The following is an 18,409-nucleotide window of genomic DNA, read 5'->3' as shown; positions in this document are numbered from 1 at the left end:
GCCACCGCCTTTAACGACCCCGCTTTTCTCCTCTAATTCTTACCGAGGAACAATCTCCCCATTCCCACCCACCCCCACTCCGGTTCCTGGACAAAGTCTCCTGCCTCAAAGTTAGAGCACCCTAAAAAGAGGCTCGCCTACGCCTTCCCGCCCCACCCAACACCCCGTTTTCAGTCTCGCCCCTCCCGCGAGCACTCCCTCTCAGGCCCGGCACCCCCATCTCCCGCTCATGCGCATTCCCCCCACGGCCCTACCTTCCCGCCCCGCCGGCCCGCCCTTACCATGTACCAGGTCCCCAGGATGATCGTCCCGGTGCGGACATGGCAACAGCCGCAGCACCGGGTGCTGTAGAACCGGTCGCTGCGGCTCCGCTTGAAAGTCATGGACACCATCGGGAATCTCGCGGGCCTCGTTGCCGGCCGGGCCCCTGACAAAGACTTTTCGCCCAGCGGTTGAATCCAGACAGACAGCTCTGTCACTGTGTTCAAAACCAAACGACGCGTCTTCAAGCCCGCCCCCGGCCCTGGCCCCAGCCAGCTCCTTCGCACCTGCGCACTGAGTGCCGAGCGCGGCTCTCGCGCGACCTCGGCTTAACCTTCTTCCTCGAGAGGACTCCGCCCCTGATTGGAAAAACTCGGAGATTGACAAGGGGTCCCGTCCAATCAGAAGTGAAACTCGCCTCAGTGCCAAGGGATCTCCACCTCTTAAGTGAGGGCAAAGGCTGGCTTGGAGGCCTGCAGTAGGTCGGGTTGGGGGTAGACTGGTAGTTTATCGTTCCTCAGACGAGAGCTACAAGAAAAGAGGCATTTACTGGGAAAAGGGAGAGGAGGAATGGGTAGGTGACAGAAACCGGGCACGAAGGACCTTTCTGAGTGAAGTCTTTGCCACGTATTGCTTGGGAGGTGCCGCAAGACCGGCTGCTCACGTGACCTTTGCGCGCAGCCCCATTATTAGGCTGGCCGGGGCGGTGCCTGTGGGGGCAGGGCGAGGCTAATCCCCTCTCTGGGGCCTTGCTCGCTGCTGGGGCGGAAGCTGATTTCCTGGGGGGTGAAAGATTTCGATTCCTTTGCCCCTTACCCTGAAGCCTCGTTGGTTTAAACAGATAGCACTCGACCCTGCCAAAGGCAACTAACTAAAAGGCGAGAGGCTTAAGGAAAATACAAGCAAGATAAAGCCGAAGAACTGCTTAGGTTCTGGATGTTTAGAGATAATCAGTGATTTTTATAGGGAAAAATTGTAAAACACATTGAAATGGACCAAAAGATTAATAGGTGTCTTCAATGAAAAACCAGCCATAGTCAGGCACACCTTCCAGTTATTCTGATTCTGTGGGGACTCCATCTTTTTTTGTGGCGCTCTGAACAGCTCCAAATTGTAGATCACGGATAGTAAGATGAAACACTTTTGTCCATTGAACTTACTGAATCTTCCCCCTCCTTGGAAAAAGCCATTGTGCACCTCTTTGTAAATTCATTTCCTATTCCTGATTCAATAATGTAAGTGGGTACTTGAAGTTCTCCTTTAAACAGATTCTAACATCTTTCTGGTCTCCCATTAGTTAATGAGGAAATAAAATCTTAGACTTCTGCCTTTAATTTATATATATATATAAAAATTTGATTTAAGAAACATCCAAACTTGTAAAGGATTTGTGTAAGCTTTTATTTGAGCCAAACTGGCCACAATTGCCAGGAAGCAAGATCTCAAATGCTCCGAAGAATGACAGTTTTGCAGTTTCTTTTATGTTTTGAAATTAAGGAGGGAATGTAAGGAAGATTACATGAAGGGGGAGGAAACAAGGCCAGGATTGGGTTACAGGATAGTTAAAAATGATATGTTCTCTTGACAGTGGTTACGTTTATTTCAAAGATGTGTCAACCTAGGTGCACAAAAACAATGGACAGGGCTTGCTTAAGGCAAAGATGAACCTTTTACTAAAAAAGTTACATACCTGCGGTTACATACCCACCAAGACCTGCCCATAAGGAATTTATGATCAGATCACCCTGTGAGGTTACTTTCCATAGAACCCCTTTTTTTGCCCACAATTTATAGTTTAACGCTTTGGAAAGCTCTACACTTCCTTTTAGGGAATAGAAAGACCTTCCTCTGCCAAATATATGCCTACCTGGAGAGACCACAGTGAATTCAGAGTCAAGTTTTTTGCATTGGCATGCCTTCAAAGACCACTGCCTGAAATTCTATATTGACTTGTTGATTATTTTTCTCACCCATTAAAATGTAAATTCTGGAAGAGCAGAGCCTTTGTTTACTTCTGCATCACTGAAAGCGCTGTCCATGGACAATTATCCTCCTTAGGATGATACTTCCAAACTATCTGGGAGGCCATAATTAAGACAAGCTACACTAAAGGATGGAATGGAATGGTAGCAATTTAACTCATAATGAATTAGGACATTTCTCCAGTCATCAAGAAGTAGACTATAATAACCCTTCCCCTCCCCCCCAAAAAAAAAATTACATAGCCCATACTGTGTTCTATGCTTGGATCTAATTACTTTGTTTATTTTGAATCATTTCATCCTTACAACAACTCTATAAGGCAGATACTTTTATATTATTAAACTCCACAGAGAAGTTAAATTACATGCCCAAGCTTACAAGGCCAGTTGGTATGTGTCAGAACTGAAGTTAAAATCTACCATACAAGTGGTTTCCAAACTTTGTTGCACGTTAGAATCATCTGAGGATATTTAGAAACCACTGATAACCTGGCTTCTACCCCCAGACATTCTGCTTTAGTTATTATGGAGTAAGACCTGGGCATTGAAATTTTTTAAAGCTCTTCATATGATTCTAATGTGTAGCACTGTTATTTTGTTTTGATATAAAATGTGGCAGACAAAAATAAATACAATACAATACAATACAATAAAAAAATAATAAGATAGAATAGAAAGACAAGATGGGGAAAAGTTATCTGGTTTCTCTAAAAGCCAAAATCAATCCATATTCTAAATCAGGTATATTTAACATGGCATCAGATCAGCTCTTAAGGTTGGCTTTCCCTATGTTAAGACTATTCCAGGAAAGAGACCAGGAGACTGTGGCCAAGTGTGAATCACTAGAGAATATACATAGTTGTGGGTTAAGGGAGGAAATATGATTATGGAGTTTTCTCTGGATAATTTTTATCTAATATACACACTATTTTATGGAGAAAATAACTTGAAGGTACTATTAGCAGGGACAGTATTTCTAGGAGAAAATAACTTAAAAACATCCACAGCAAAAGAAATTAGGGTGAGCCTGAAGTTTTACAAGTAGCATAGTTTAAACTTTTCTCTTAAATAATGGCTTAGCCTTGTTCACATTAGTTCATTTGTATTAAGGATCTATTATATATCATGTGATGGGAATACAAAAATGAACAAAACAGACTTGTGTCAGCCCTTGTCATTTTTATAGCCTAGAGGGGAAAAGCTAATCAGCTATATGGTAAATGATAGCTGCTATCACAGGGTAATAAAGTGTGTTATGGGAGCACAGAACAAGAATACCTATCTATCAGGATAAAATTCCTGAAGGAAGTGACACCTGAGCTGATAGTAGAAGAAAACTAGGCTGGCGACAGAGAAAGGTGAGCTGAGGCAGAGGGCACAGTATGGAAAAAGTGTAGTGGAGAAAGAGGACAGAGTGGGGGATGTTTCTGTGGCAGAAGTGGTGCCTGCCCTGCCAGGGACTAAATATCCTAGCATCCCTTCTCCAGCATCCCTTATATCAAGGTGGCTGAAGGAATAGATCTTACCAATTAAATGTGAGCAGAAATGACATGTTTCACATGTCACAACTGGGTTGGGGCTTTCAATATTTAAGAACTGAACTATCTGTTTTTTACAGAGCACTGTTTTTACTTGGAAGAACAACTTACCGGCAAATATCAATATTCAGACATGCATATTTGGCATTCAATTTCTTGAAAACAAATGAAGTAAGCCTGCCTTAACTGGAATGTTTGTTGCCAATGATAAAATTAGAGATTTTAAAGAAAAAATTAGAGAAAAATTGTATCCACCACCGTGAGCTTGATAGTAATAGAGATTTTTCTGATGAGAATGGAGGCAAAATAAACTGATTTTTTTTTGATGTTGTATAATGTTGTCGACATTTGAATATCTGCATAATGCAATGAACCAACACTACCCAGGCAACCAATGCATAACATTACAAAATCATGCATATTAAAAAAGCCAGTCAAAATACAATGTAGGCCAATAATTTTTAATGTAACAGTATGAAAAGTTCATTGATATGGTTTCATTTTCTACTTTGTAACTGAGTTTTAAGGAATTACTACTTGCTAAATTTTAGTGTAGAATCAAAGAATAGCCACAAAGATCTAAAAGGGTTATTAAAATTCTCTTTTTTTCCTCAACTACATATCTGTGTGCAGCTAAATTATCTCTGTATATTTCAACCAAAAGAACATCTAACAACAGATTGAATATAGAAGCAGATGTGAGAACCCAGCTACGTCTATCCAGCCAAATCTTCAAGAGATTTTCAAAATATAAAACAATGCCACTCTTCTCACTACTTTTTTAAATTTTAGAAAATGTTGTTTTTCATAAAATCATGTCATGTATGTTAACATATCATGGATTTACTATTGTTATTTTTAAATCAATTTATTAAATAAATAAATAAATAAAATCAATTTATAAAAAAGGGTCCTAAGACTAAAAGTTTGAGAACCACTAACCTAAGCCTTGTAACCACCACAGTGGACAATGGTTACTGATATTTGAAATGGGCACCTGGGGATACCTGTCATCAGCAGATTTTTTTTTTTAACAGAAAAGAAAGTGGATTTAGGATTTTCGAATTCTTAATACTGTGGGTTTTATACAATTCTCACACTAACTTCAGTTTAGACTATTGACTAATCAATTTTTGCCTGAACAAGAAGCTTCTTGTCTGCATCTGTTTCTTCACCTGTAAAATGGAAATAAGATTTGCTTCCTAATGAAGCTTTAATTTCTTTACTCCGATGAAAGCAGGAGACAGTCATGCCTTGAAATATTTCTACCGTGATTTAATTATTCATCTCCAGTCCCTCAAGGTAGTTCTTGTCTGCTAATATTGGTAATTATCTCCTTTAGCCAAATTAAATATGAGGCTTCTATTTTTAATTCCTCCAAGGTATTGGAAGGAGTAATTGGTAAGTGTTGCCCAAGCACCTTAAAGATGAAAAGTACTCTGTAATTAACACCATGGGAAAATTGCTTTCCATGCACTTGGCTAAAGTCACTACTTGGGCTGCGGAATTAAATTCTAACCTTAAGGACTTCTGCTTTGAGGATGGTGACATAGGTTTAGCATCTTTCTGTTTCTCCTCCTTTAAATCCCACAAAAGCCTCAAGAAGAATGACAAATCAATGAACTTGATGTTCAACAAAATTGGGATTAGATATCCATAGCCTTCAAAATATGAATCAGGGCTGCTAAGGCCCAAGTAGCAGCAGGGTATAAAACGCACCAGCAAACATACACTTCCTAAGGTGAGGGACTCACCTTGAAGAGATGGTGTGTGTCTTCTCATGTCAGTGGATTTCGGTGAGCATGACTGGTGGCAGTGACCTCTTGGAAGCAGACCTATTGTAAAGTAGCTGAGGAGGTGGTCTACACAAATCATTAAACAGAGAAGCCATAGGCTTTAGTGTGCTATGCTCCTGGCTAAGCACCACAAACTGGGTGGCTTAAACAACAGAAATTTGTCTCACGTTTCTGGTGGCCAGAAGTCTGGAATCAATGTGTTGGCAGGATCGGATCCTTCTGAGCCTGGGAGAGAGAATCTATTCGATGCCTCTCACCTTGTTTCCGATGATTTGCTGGCAATCTTTGGCATTTCTTGGCTTGTAGAAGCATTGCCCCAATCTCTGCCTTCATCTTCAGGTGGCATTCTCCCTGTATGCATGCCTTTACCCAAATTTCCCCTGTTTCTAAGGACACAGGGCCCTTTGGATGAGAACCCATCCTAATGACCTCTACTTAACTTAGCTGATTACATCTGTAATGTCCCTATTTCTAAATAAGGTCAGATTCTGAGATACTGGGGGTTAGGACTTCAACATATGGATTTGGGGGATACAGATTTCAGCCCATAGCATCATACACCCAGGAAGCAGTGTGTTGCTGCAGTAGAAGAAGAGAGCCTTCAGGCAGTAAAACCTGAAGGACTGCCTTTAGCCTCTTCTCACACCTCAAATTACTGTGTCCTAAAGTAACTTGAAGTCATTCCTCTCTGTGTAGTATGTCACCAACTGAATACACAGCTACACTTGTTTGACTTTATTTTCAACTTTTAAGGACTGCTTTTTCGTTTTGACTTCTTTATAATTAAGTAAAACTGACATGTTTCCAAGGTCAAATCTACAAAACAAAATATATTCATAGGCATCCAGCTTTCGTTCCTGTTCCCTGTACACTCTCCCCTGTCTCCTCCATAGATACTTTTTTAATCAAAAAATAATTTTAATTTAAATACATATGTATTTATGTTCCTGTCGCCCCCTTGGATAAATAGTTGCATACTCAACTCTTCTCCACCTTGCTTTTTTTTTAGTATATTCTGGAGATCACACCCTAGTAGTAAACAGAGATATTGTTCATTCCTTTCTATGGCTGCATAGTAGCCCATTGTGTGGCAGTGCCATGGTTGATTCAACCAGACTCTTATTGATGGATTTTTTTTGGTTTCCAGTTTTTTGCTATTACAAATAGAGCCACAATGAGAATCCTTGCAGACTGTGTGTGTGTGTGTGTGTGTGTGTGTGTGTGTGTGTGTGTGTGTATTTGCCGGCGTGTCTTTGGCTTCCTCTTCTATATTATCACCAAGCTTTGAAATATATGGCCCCATACCTTCTGCTCTGTGTCTGCCCTTCATTGGACTTTCTGCTTCCCTTGCCCCTAGTGCCCTGTTCTGTTCAACCTGTACACTATCCCAGCATTCTCCTTAACATGGGGCTTTGTCTTGGAAGGAATCTTGTGTTGGTTAGTTTTCAGAGTTCATAGGGTCCATGTTCTACCAGCGCCATCCAACCTTACTGCCACTTTCCCACAAATTGGAGCCTAAAAAGCACCCTCCCTGTTTGGGTGCTGTCTTCGGGGTGGCCGGCTGAGCTTCCTGGGAGTATCTGTTGGCAAGTGTGGGCTCTCCAGCTTGCAGGGCCCTCAGCAATCCCTCGCCCGCCCCTGAGTCCTCCCAACACAGTAACCGATACCACACAGGCCTTGTCGCGCTCAGTGAGATGTCCCACCTGCCTGCATTTTGACCTCCCTAGGGATACCCTGCATCTAGTTTTGTTGACGATGTCATCAGTCAGTTCTTAGGCTTTACTCCCAGCTTCACTTCCAATTAGAAAAAATGCAAATTAAAGCTTCCAAGAATATATAGGAAGCCTTTGTATAGTCTTACAAATTTTGTCAGTTTTAAATTATATTAAAATTAAAAGTTAACACCCTCTCTCCCCCCAAAAAAATTAAACTGAAATCCATTTTCACTTAACAGCTTGGCAAAAATCCAAAAGTTTGGTAATGCACACTCTTGAGAAGGCTGTAGGAAAATAGTCCCACACACCTAGTGGGAAAGTAAACCCCTGTGGAGGGCAAGTTGACAAAGTACGTCAAATTTCAAATGTGTTCACACCTTTTGGCCCAGCAATCCAAATTCCGGGAATTTATAGCACAGATGCATTTTTGCATGTGTGAAATGATGTATGAACAATGCTATTCATCAATATGGTGTTAATAATAGCAAAATTTTGGAGACCATCCAAAGTGGTTTAGATGGTCATCAGTGGAGACTGGTTTAATAAACAGTGCTGCATCCTTTTAATGGAAAGAATGAAGAAGTTCTCTGTGTAAAAAGGAATAGTAAGATCTCTAAGATGTTAGAAAATGTACAGAACAATGTATCATACTGTTTTGTAAACAAAAATATAAGGGGGAATAAAATATACATTTGTGTTTATGTGTATTTACATAAATATATTCTGCAAAAATATATACAAAACTATTGGATTGTTGGAAAAGTCATGATGTATTTTTTGTTTTTCGTTGCAAAGCTGTGTCATGACTTTTCCGACAACCAAATAATAAATAAGAATCTGTGGGGGATGGAGAATAGAGTACTGGGCGTATGCAGAAAAAAAGGATGGGAAAAAGACTTCACTGAGTACTTTTGTAGTGTGTTGCTCGTTGAACCATGTAAATGCATTACCTAATCAAAAATGTGAAAACACAAAAAGTTTGGAAGCTCCTTTCATCAATGTATTTGTTAGCATCTGATTCTGGACTTAGAAGAATAGCAAGCAACGAGGTGTGATCTGCTTCTAAGTCCATCTGAGAAGCACATGTAATGTCATTAAAGCTCAGTGGTACAAAACTTGTGTCACGCAAGTGGAACTGGAATCCTCTGAGTTGTGACAGCACCACCGCAGGAGGCCGGCGGTGACCCAGGAAGACAGGGCAGAGGCGCTGCGCTAAGACCATCCATCCACATGCACAGCATTTGCCTCCAGGTCCTCATGATGTTGAGCTCCCCCACTGGAGTGGATTGGACTGGAATGAACAGTCCAGAGCCCACCCAGACCCAAGCATCTCCCTGGAGAGTCAAAAAAGGGGAAATTAATTTTCGGAGCAGCTTTCTGATAGAGTTGTGCCTTTCCTTTCATCATCTTTATTTCCGCGTGTCAATCTCACGGTGAGCCTGGTGATAAGATGCGGACATGAACGGGTTCTGCTGTGCAACGCCACTGTCTTGCCTCTGCGGAAGCCTACTGCTCTCGCGTCTGCCGGCCCCTGCCCAGTGCCTGGTATGGTCTTACAGTTCTGGTCATACAACATCATTGTGATTATTACAACACCTTTTGTCTCAAAACTGTTTTAAATGTCTTTTTTTTTTAATCAGGAAATATATTCACATGATTCAAAATGAAAACAAATTGCTTCAGCCTGTCCTCAGAGGATAAGATTTTGAGTCTCCCTCCTCGCCTTCCTGTTTTCATCTCTCTTTTGGACATAGGGCAGCAGGTCCACGTCTCTGGGAAGGTGACCCAGACCAGACAGACCGATGGGGTGAGTGAGTGCCTTTCTGAAGACCCTTTTCTATGGATACAGTTAACCTGAACCAACAATTCACAATAAGGTGATAACAACTTAAGTACCCCCATCTCCTTACTGGCTGTTGTTTCAAAAAAGGAAGCTGGGGAAGGTGTCACTTAACTCCAGTGGAACTAAGCTCTAATGGTAAAATTTTTAGGTAAAACTTCCCCTCTGGAAAGGCATTCGGGGAGGTACTTGGGAAGGCTAGAGAAATGGAAAATGGCCAGTGGCCTCAGGAAGCATGGTGGCGAGCTGCCCCAGTCACCCAGCGGGTGGGCCCTCTCCACGAGGCCGGGGGCGTGGACTGAAGCCTGGCCGGCTGTGACAGGGCGATGCTGTGGACAATTGCAAGGAAATCTGCATGAATGCAGAACACAGCTTGTCAGTGTGCCTCCCCTGTCAGGCTGGTGCCTCCTTTATCCAGGGTTTCACCAGGCTGTCACCAGGCCTCCTACCCTCTGCCATTGGCAGAAGACCCAGCCAGTGACTGCCAGCAGGAGATAGAAAGAGGAGGGGGGTGGGAATTGAACAGCATTCTTCCCTAACTGTCCCTGCCCACTGGGCTCTCAGGCCTTGACCACAGTGGCCAGGGCCACCATGATGCGCCACTGCAGAGGGCACCACTCACGGGCATTCTACGTGCATACTCGGGCTGGTTTTCTTCAGTATCTGTGCCTGAGTTTGTCTTACTACCTCCTCTAGACAGCTCTTGGCGGGCCGGGACATGTTTATAAATCTTTTAATATACCAAACCAAACCACCTAGCGCTAAGCCCAGTTTGATAAATATTTGCTGATGGATGGGCCATCCCGAAATGGGGTCATCAACTCAGAATCACAGATAAAGGGACCATTTAATCTGGTGAGAGCATCTGTGTCAGAGCTCTGCAAGCCTGATTCTGCCCAGCTTTGGCAACTGCTGCTTCCATTAGTCATTTCGAAATATGACCTTTCATGACACGGCGGCTCCCAGCTGCAGCAGTGTGACGTGACCCCTGGCAGCTTTCTGTCCCTTGCCAGCAGTGTCAGTTTCCTCCTCCCTAACAGGGTCCAGTTGTAAGTAGGGATTTCACGAGCCGCAGGGAGAACTGACGCACTCTGGAAAGCCCAGAATGGGGTTGGGATTAGTTATGGTCATAACCACCATTTATGCAGCCTCAGCACAGGCTCACATTTCTCCCAGAGGCCCACGCTGTTTCTCTGTGTGATGTTTTTTTTTTGGAGCGTGAGGCCTCAAAACCATACTGAAATACTTCTTCTCTAATGTAAGAATTTGAGTAGCTAAATTCTACCTTTTGGGCCCTCTCAAACCTGCCTACCTTCCATCTGGCCACTAACCTGCAGTAAGGACACTTATAGGCACTTTTATGGCATTGTCTAGATCAGGGGTTGGCAAACTGCGGCTCGCAAGCTGCATCCAAAGAGCTGCATGTGGCTCGTGAGCCACAGTTTGCCAACCCCTGGCCTAGATGCTGGGCTGCCCTGCTGGAACCAATTGAAGTAAGTGAAAAACTGGGGAAACAAAACAAGGACACTGAATTGAGAATGAGAGGAGTGGAGTTTTTAGTCAGTAGCCTGTCAGATGGCCTTGAGCTGACCATTTCTCTGTGTTCCCTGTAGCCATTTGTAAGGCACAGGCCACAGACAAACAAGAGGAGGGTGTCTCTGCCCCGCCACCCACAGGACACCTGTCCTGAGCCATGCGTCCCTCTGGGAATGAGAACTGGGGAGGACAGGTTAGGAGTGGCTTTCCCGAAGCTACCCAGCCCTTCCCTGGTGCCCTCAGGCTGAGGTAAGGATGTCGCCCATGGACACCCATGGACACACCCATGGTTGTGTTGTTTTAGGGCAGAGACCTTGGGAAAGTCCCTTCGCCTCTTAGGGCCTCAGTTCCCTATCTGTGCAATGAGGGGTAGACTTTGGGAGCCCCAGCTCTGAGTTTTGAGAATCTGTTTGCCTTTTCTTCTCCATCAGGCCTTTTTCCTTCCTTCATTTTCCTCACAGTCTTATAATTCTTTTCCCCATTTTTGCAGGGGCGAGACCTCAATTCTTTTTCTGGCAGGTCTTAGCTATTTCATGATCAGGGCTAGTTTTCTCAATGGACAATGAGAGAACTTGACTAAGGGTCTCGAGAGGCTTGCCCATGTGTGATCCTCCGGTCTTCCTGGGAGTCAGTGGTGCAAAGTCCCATATGGTGGGCAGCTGGGTAGTGCTGGCTCACCTGGGCTGGGGCCCCTCCACTCACCCGTCATCCCTCAGATGCCCCAGTTGCCACTCACCTACTGGTCCACCAGACTTCTCAGGAGCACTCCGTGGAAATGGTCTAGGCTGAGGCCAACAGGTGGAATATGTTGTAATGGCTTTCTTCTGTGTCAACTGGATTGAGTAACAATCTCCACCTATTCAAACACTGTCTAGGTGTTGCAGTGAAGATATTTTATAGATGTGACTAAAGCTCATCATCAGTTGACTTAAAGTAAAACAGATGATCATAGATAATCTGGGTGGGCCTGATTATATCAGTTGAAAGGCCTCACAAGCAGAGCTGAGGTTTCCCTGAAGAAGAAGACATTCTACCTGGGGACAGTAGCTTCCATTCATGCCTCTGAGTTCCAGCCTGCCTTTCCTGATGGCCTTCTCTGTAGATTTCAGATTTGATCAGCCTGCCCCCACAATCACATAAGCCAACTCCTTGCAATACATCTCTTTAATAACTACTTCCTACTCATTCTGTTTCTCTGATTGAACTCTGACCAATACACTGTCCTGTGCTACCTCTGGTCTGACCTGTAGTCTCCAGGTTATTTCTGGAAAATATGAAACAGGGCTCCCTAATTCTGTAGTCCAGGCTGTCATGACCTTGACAATGTGTGTCAAACATTTCCTGCCTGAGCAGAACCCATTTGTCCCTCCTCTCAGCCACATTCTGGCCAAGACAAAATGAAGCACCTGAACTCTTTTGTCTTTGCTGTTTTTTTAATACCTCACAAGTACTTGACCTTGGGGTTCTTTCTGCATTTTTTTTTACCCTATATTACTTTTAATGATAGCATCTTCTAAATACATCCTCCTGAGAATGGAGTATTTCACCACTCTTACCATTCAATTGAACAGCTCTTCTTAAACATCTCAACTGAAGACAAATAACCAAGGATAACTGAGTGAGTGGGCCTCCAGAGAATACCAGGATCCTGCGTCTGTGAGCTAAAACGACCCTGCAAATGAGGATGAACATGGACTCAAGCGTTGGGAAGGCGCCCTGGGCAAGTGACACCAAAGAACCCAGAGTCCTGTGCCTTTTTGTTTTCAAGAGCTGAGCTTTTAAGCATCTCTCTCTTCATCCTGCAAATATGAACTTGCCAAACACCTGGATTATTTAAAAAATTAATAAACAATACAGATTCCATTCATGTTTGTCCCTGCTGGGGGAGCAGGATATGATGGGTAGGATGTGTTGACCTTTTTTTGTGCAGTCCGTAAAATGGAGAACATTGTCCTCTGAAGTCCAAAAGAAACATGAGTCCAGCAGGTCCTTCTTTCAGGGGTTGGGGACCGGGTTGGGGAGCAAGAGGGTCCCTTTTTCTAACAATGGACATTGGTGAAAAACACATAGAAGACCAGCAAAGTTTGCCAGAGTTTTCAGGTTTCAGAGAATCCCAGGCCATGGGGTTCAGGGCTTGCTGCACTACAGTGAGCACGAGGCTTAGAAAACGCTCCTCGCGCTCTGGTATGCAGCCTCGAAGGAAGGCTGGACCAGCTGGTGCTGAACCGTTTCAGCCCTACCTGCAGCGGAAGGCATTTCCTCCTCCACTCAGTGCATTCACTTTCCTCTTGCTTCTGGCCTGTGCTGACAAGCTGGAGGGACTGGATGCTTCATAACACGAGCTTCTGATTGCTCATCCAGCCCTATATCTGGGGCAGCTGCCGAGGGCCTGTCTGGGCCTGGCAGGAGGGCGTCTGCACAGGCTGCCGAGCAGTGAGGGCTGCCCCAGCCTCTCAGCTGGCCTCTTGCAGGGTGCACCGTGGCATGGGCTCATCTTTCTCCTCCCAAAGCTTGCAGCCAGGCAAAGAGAGCTCAACTCAGAGCAGGGAAGGGCATCAGCCCCTTGGATATCCTCAGGCTTCTGCTCTCAAGGTGACAGTGAGCTCCTGCTCTGGAAACTTTGCAGCTGGACTCAGCTTTGCCCGCTGTACAAGTCACAGTGACCACAGCTCATGTATCTGGGGAACTGACAGTTCAGTAAGGTGTAGCTTAACTGGCCTTTTGGGTGTGATGGGGAATGAGGTTGAAGAGCAGGGGTGTGGGGTAGGGGGCATACTCGCAATATAAATTTGTAACTAACTGGGGTGATATTTTGGAAAATATCAATGTACCTTTCCCTTTCGCCTTTCTAAGTACGTGATATTTACATGGGAGAGATTAGGACTGTTCTAAAGGAATACAGAAAGAAAATCTTACTATTTACCTTTTGACATTCAAAATAAAATCCTGATAGCTTTGTTAATATGTAATTGAAATACAATAACTGCACGAATTCAAAGTGTACAATTTGATGACTGTTGACATACGAGGTCAGACAATTAAGTTCACGAACTCATCCTAGAAAAAGTGCTACTTACCTCATTGCTGAATATCATCACTACGGTCACCTTCGAAGTGCTCCCCTTCGGATGCTACAGACTGATGCCAGCGCCTAGTTTGACCGTCAAAGCAGTTTTGGGACTCTTTTTCTGGACTGGCCATCACAGCTGTGGTTGTATTACCCTTGATGTCCTGAATGTCGTGAAAATGTCTTCCTTTCAATATTTCCTTTATCTTTGGGTAAAGAAAAAAGTCATTGGGGGCCAGATCAGGTGAGTAGGGAGGGTGTTCCAATATAGTTATTTGTTTACTGGCTAAGAACTCCCTCACAGACAGTGCTGTGTGAGCTGGTGCATTGTCGTGATGCAAGAGCCATGAATTGTTGGCGAAAAGTTCAGGTCGTCTAACTTTTTCATGCAGCCTTTTCAGCACTTCCAAATAGTAAACTTAGTTAATGGTTCGTCCAGTTGGTACAAATTCATGATGAATAATCCCTCTGATATCAAAAAAAGGTTAGCAACAGCATTACAACAAGTTCGCAAACTTAATTGTCAGACCTTGTGTGTATACATCTCTGAAACCATCATCGCAATCAAGATAAAGAAGGTATTCATCACCCCAAAAGTTTCCTTACTCCCCCATTCGATTCCCAGGCAACCACTTATTTGTTTTCTGTCACTATACATTAATTTGTACTTTCTAGAATTTTGGACACACGGAGCCATACGGTATTTAAATGTGTTTTGTCTGGTTTCTTTCACTCTGCATAATTATTTTGGGACTCATCCTTGTTGCATGAATCAGTAGGTAATTCCTTTTCATTGCTGAGTAGTATTCAATAGTATGATTATCCCACAATATGTTTATCTACCCAATGATGGACATTTGGTTGTTTCTAGTTTTGGGCTATTACAAATAAAGCTGCTGTGAACATTTGTGTACAAGTCTTTATGTAAAGAATACATGCTTGCATTTCTCTTGGGAAATTTCCTAGGAATGGAAAGTCTGGCTCTTATCAATCGATGCATTTTTATCTTTTAAGAAACTGGTTTACAAAATGGTTGTAATATTTTATGCTCCCACTAGCAGGGTATGAGAGCTCCAGTTGTACCACATCCTCACTAATACTTAAGATGGCCAGTCTTTATAATTTTAGTCGTCTTAATGGGTGTATAGGGGTGTTACATTATGCTTACAATTTGCACTTCCCTAATAACTAATGATGTTCAAAATAAGATTTGTGGCAAGACATTACCCAAGCTAGCCTGGCTATTGCTTAGGGGTGAGGATTTCCTAAATTCCTTTATACTGAAGCAAAATACCACAGTGGTTAAAACATGGGGTTGGCATGTGCATAATGACATATAAACAAGAATATTTCTTGCAGCATTGTTTGTAAATAGCAAAAAAATGAGAGACCTAATTGTCCATAAATAGACAATAGTATTAATTTGGTTCTCTGGAGAAACAGAACCATAGGATGTGTATATATATATATATATAGAGAGAGAGAGAGAGAGAGATTTATTTTAAAGACTCGGCTCAGGTGGTGGTGGAGGGTTGGTGAGTCTAAAATCTGATGAAAGAGACCAGCAGGCTGGAGACTGAGGAAAGAGTTGCGATTCAGGTACATAGCAGCCTGCTGGCAGAGTTCCCTCTTGCTTGGGGGTGGTCAGCGTTTCATTCTATTCAGGCCTTCAAACTGATTGGATAAGGCCCACTCAAATTATGGAAGCCTTACTTACAGTTCAACAATTTAAATGTAAATCTCCTCCCCAAAGCACCCTCACATAAACATCCAGAATAATACTTGACCAACTATCTGGGCACCCAATGGCCTAGCCAAGTTGACACATAAAATTAACCATCACAGCTATGAGTGGAATACTATGCAGCCATTAAAAAGGAAAGGAGGCCCTATAGGTGCTGAAATGACTGTATTTCTAAGATATTTTATTAAATGAAAAATATTTAGATACAGACAGCATGTAAAATATGCTACCATTATAAAAAATTATATATATATATATATGTGTGTGTGTGTGTGTGTGTGTATATATATACATATATATATGTATATGATTGTAGATGTATAGTATACACCTTAAACAACATACAAGATACTGATATAAGGTGGAAGGAGGAGATTGCCTCTGAAGATGAGAACTGTGTAGCCAGGGACTAGGAAAGAAAGAAGACTTACTTTTTATTTCATTCTCTATCCTTGTGTATTTTTGAAATTTTATGCCATGTGCAGAAGCAGCCTTGGCTTAAAATCCCAGCTCCATTGATGAGAGATGTGTCCCAGCTTTCCCCTGGAGGGCTGCATGCCCAAGGGGCAGCCATGTTAGAACAACAGTGACAGCAAGGTGAGATGTCAGGGGTGCAGGCCAGAGTGAGCTCCAGAGTGGATAGGGTCCAAGAGAGCAGGCCACCCTTTTATGGTGGTGGACGGCCCAGGCAGGCCAGGGACTGGGGGAAACAGGGCTGGAGTTTGGGGGCACCTGTGAAAGCCAGGATGAGGCTGAGCCGCCAAGGAGTGTCCCAGTCTCCACTACACAGTGCTTTGTGTTTGCGGTGAAGCCTGGCCTGCTCACTTCTGGGTCTGAGGATGGGAAAATGACATAGGTCCCACGGGCCTTTAACCCCACCCTGAGGAACTCTCTTTCTGGTTGCAGACGAGACTCTGCCCTGACACTTTGGGTTTATGAAGCTGTGTAAAGAGACCCCCTCCTCACAGGGGGCCTGGAGAAGAAATTTCTGCATGGGGTGGACAGGGAAACCCTCTGCTTTGCCACCTCTTTAAGATTCAGACCCAATAATAATAGAGCTTTGCTTAAAAAAAAAAAGAGAAAAAAAGCCGCATGTGTTGCAAAATCATGATCAACATATGGTAGTGGTTAATAGCATGCTGTCATTTGCCGTGTAATCCTGAATTCCTCCACCCCTCTCTCCTCTTTCTCATGATCCCACCTCCCTCTTCCCCATCTTCCACTTCCCCTAATTTCCCCCCAAACTCTAGACTGCCTCGATGCCCTACTTCCTCATCTCACCCTAAACACCCCGCCCACTGCTTTGCTGGATATGTTCAAAGCAGCGAACAGAACCTCAGCCCCCACTGTCGCTCCCTTAGGCAACCCATGAGCACAGTTTAAAGCCAAGGTTTTGTTTGGTTTCTTGTTTGTTTTGTTGGAGTTTCTTTGGGGCAGTTGGGGGGAGGGGATTCTTTAACAGATTTTTTTCTCTCCTTTTCCCTTTTGTTGAGAAAGCCAGCCTCTCATGGCTTAGGACCCAGTGAAGAATCAACCGCTAAGACCCAATAAAATCAAAAGGAAAAAGTTAAAAAACGAGTTTGTCCCACTGGTCAAGCTGTTTTGAAAAATGCAAGGTTGTGGGATTTTTTTTTTCAGTGTATATTATAACTAAAATCTGATTTATTTCCTGAACTCTTTTAAAAGGCTTAAGCACATTTTTGAGAAAAGTACAGCTTGTATCTTCACTATCTTGCATCATGTGTCAGGCACCCCATTCCGAGAGACAAATAGATCCAAGGCCTCTGAGAGCTTCCGGGACATAAAACTGCCGGTGGTGGCAGTTCATTCACGTTACTGTAACTGCCTCCCTCTGCTGCTGGAACAGAGCTGTTCCTCTCAGATGAACAGCCCAGCTCCACACCCCCAGCCAGAGCTGTCTGAGCTCAAGGCAGAAACACAGAGCCTGCTCTATACGCTTGTCTGCTGTGCAGACACTTGCCCCTAGTGTCCAATCAGATGGAAGTTATTTACACCAAATGCTCAAGCCAAAAGGATTACACAAGGCGTGACCCTTGAGTCCCTTGGTCCGCTCATCTCCCACCTTCATTAGTACGTGCTATTTAGTCCTACTTCCAAAATATGCTTTATAAGTGTCCCCTTCTCTCCACCTCCATTGCCATCACTCTAATCCAAGCTACCATCTTCTGTCACCTGGAACACACACTAGCTTCCTAATTCATCTCTCTGCTTTTGCTCGTGGAAAAAAAAAAAAAAAATCATCTAAAAGTTCTCTCTCCATTTTTGCCTTCTTTGCTTCACTGCCCTGCCCCACATTTCTGTATTTCAAGCAGGTAGACAGACTTTATAATCTCATTCTGGGATTATAGGAAGGCTGTGGAGCAGCCTAACACTGTCAACACTGTCTGTGTTTTTGTAGAGGCCTGAATCAGAGATGGCTTTTGCTAGATGCCCTAGAGGATGTGGAGAAAGAGTGTATCTGGACCTAGAAGCAGAGCCAGAGAGGAGATTTTCCCAGCCTGGGAAAAGAGACAGCGCTGTGGCTCCTGAGAGCAGTGAGGAGCCCAGGTAAGGTTCCAGGGAAGGAGGAAACCAGATCAGATCAGGCAGCCTGGGGTGTCAAGGAAGGGGACTTTACCCATGGCTGGGGCCCAGTCATTGAGAGGACCACCCTCCTCTTGAACAGTCATAGTGCCTGTTGTAACCATGGCAACTAAGGCCCTTGCCCCATTCTCTGAGTGTCTACTCATTTCCCTACTGTCCTGAAAGGACATGGTGTCTCAATAATGACCTGTCTGGAAGGAAGAGGCTCAAGGCAGAATTAGGCTGAGCTACTAGAAATAATGTTTCTTGAAGACCCGAAGGTAGATCAAGATTCATACCTATGAGACACTTAGAGTGACCATTTGTTCCACTTTGCTCAGGCCTGA

The 18,409-nt window shown here is 43.7% G+C and overlaps 1 protein-coding gene across 1 annotated transcript in view; it reads right to left on the bottom strand.

The window, feature by feature from the left end:
• Positions 1–564, bottom strand: part of LAPTM4A (lysosomal protein transmembrane 4 alpha) — a 16,991-nt gene extending 16,427 nt beyond the window's left edge. The window contains exon 1 of the mRNA XM_019653536.1: positions 282–564. Within this exon, the coding sequence (XP_019509081.1) occupies positions 282–392 (111 nt within the window). The 5' untranslated portion in view covers positions 393–564. The remainder of the gene's footprint in view (positions 1–281) is intronic.
• Positions 565–18,409: the final 17,845 nt, after the last annotated feature.

The sequence above is a fragment of the Hipposideros armiger genome, unplaced genomic scaffold (genome assembly GCF_001890085.2).
Source record: "Hipposideros armiger isolate ML-2016 unplaced genomic scaffold, ASM189008v1 scaffold_0, whole genome shotgun sequence".
Taxonomy (NCBI): Eukaryota; Metazoa; Chordata; class Mammalia; order Chiroptera; family Hipposideridae; genus Hipposideros; species Hipposideros armiger.
The sequence above is the reverse complement of the archived record's forward strand: the minus strand, read 5'-3'. Positions and strand labels throughout refer to the sequence as shown.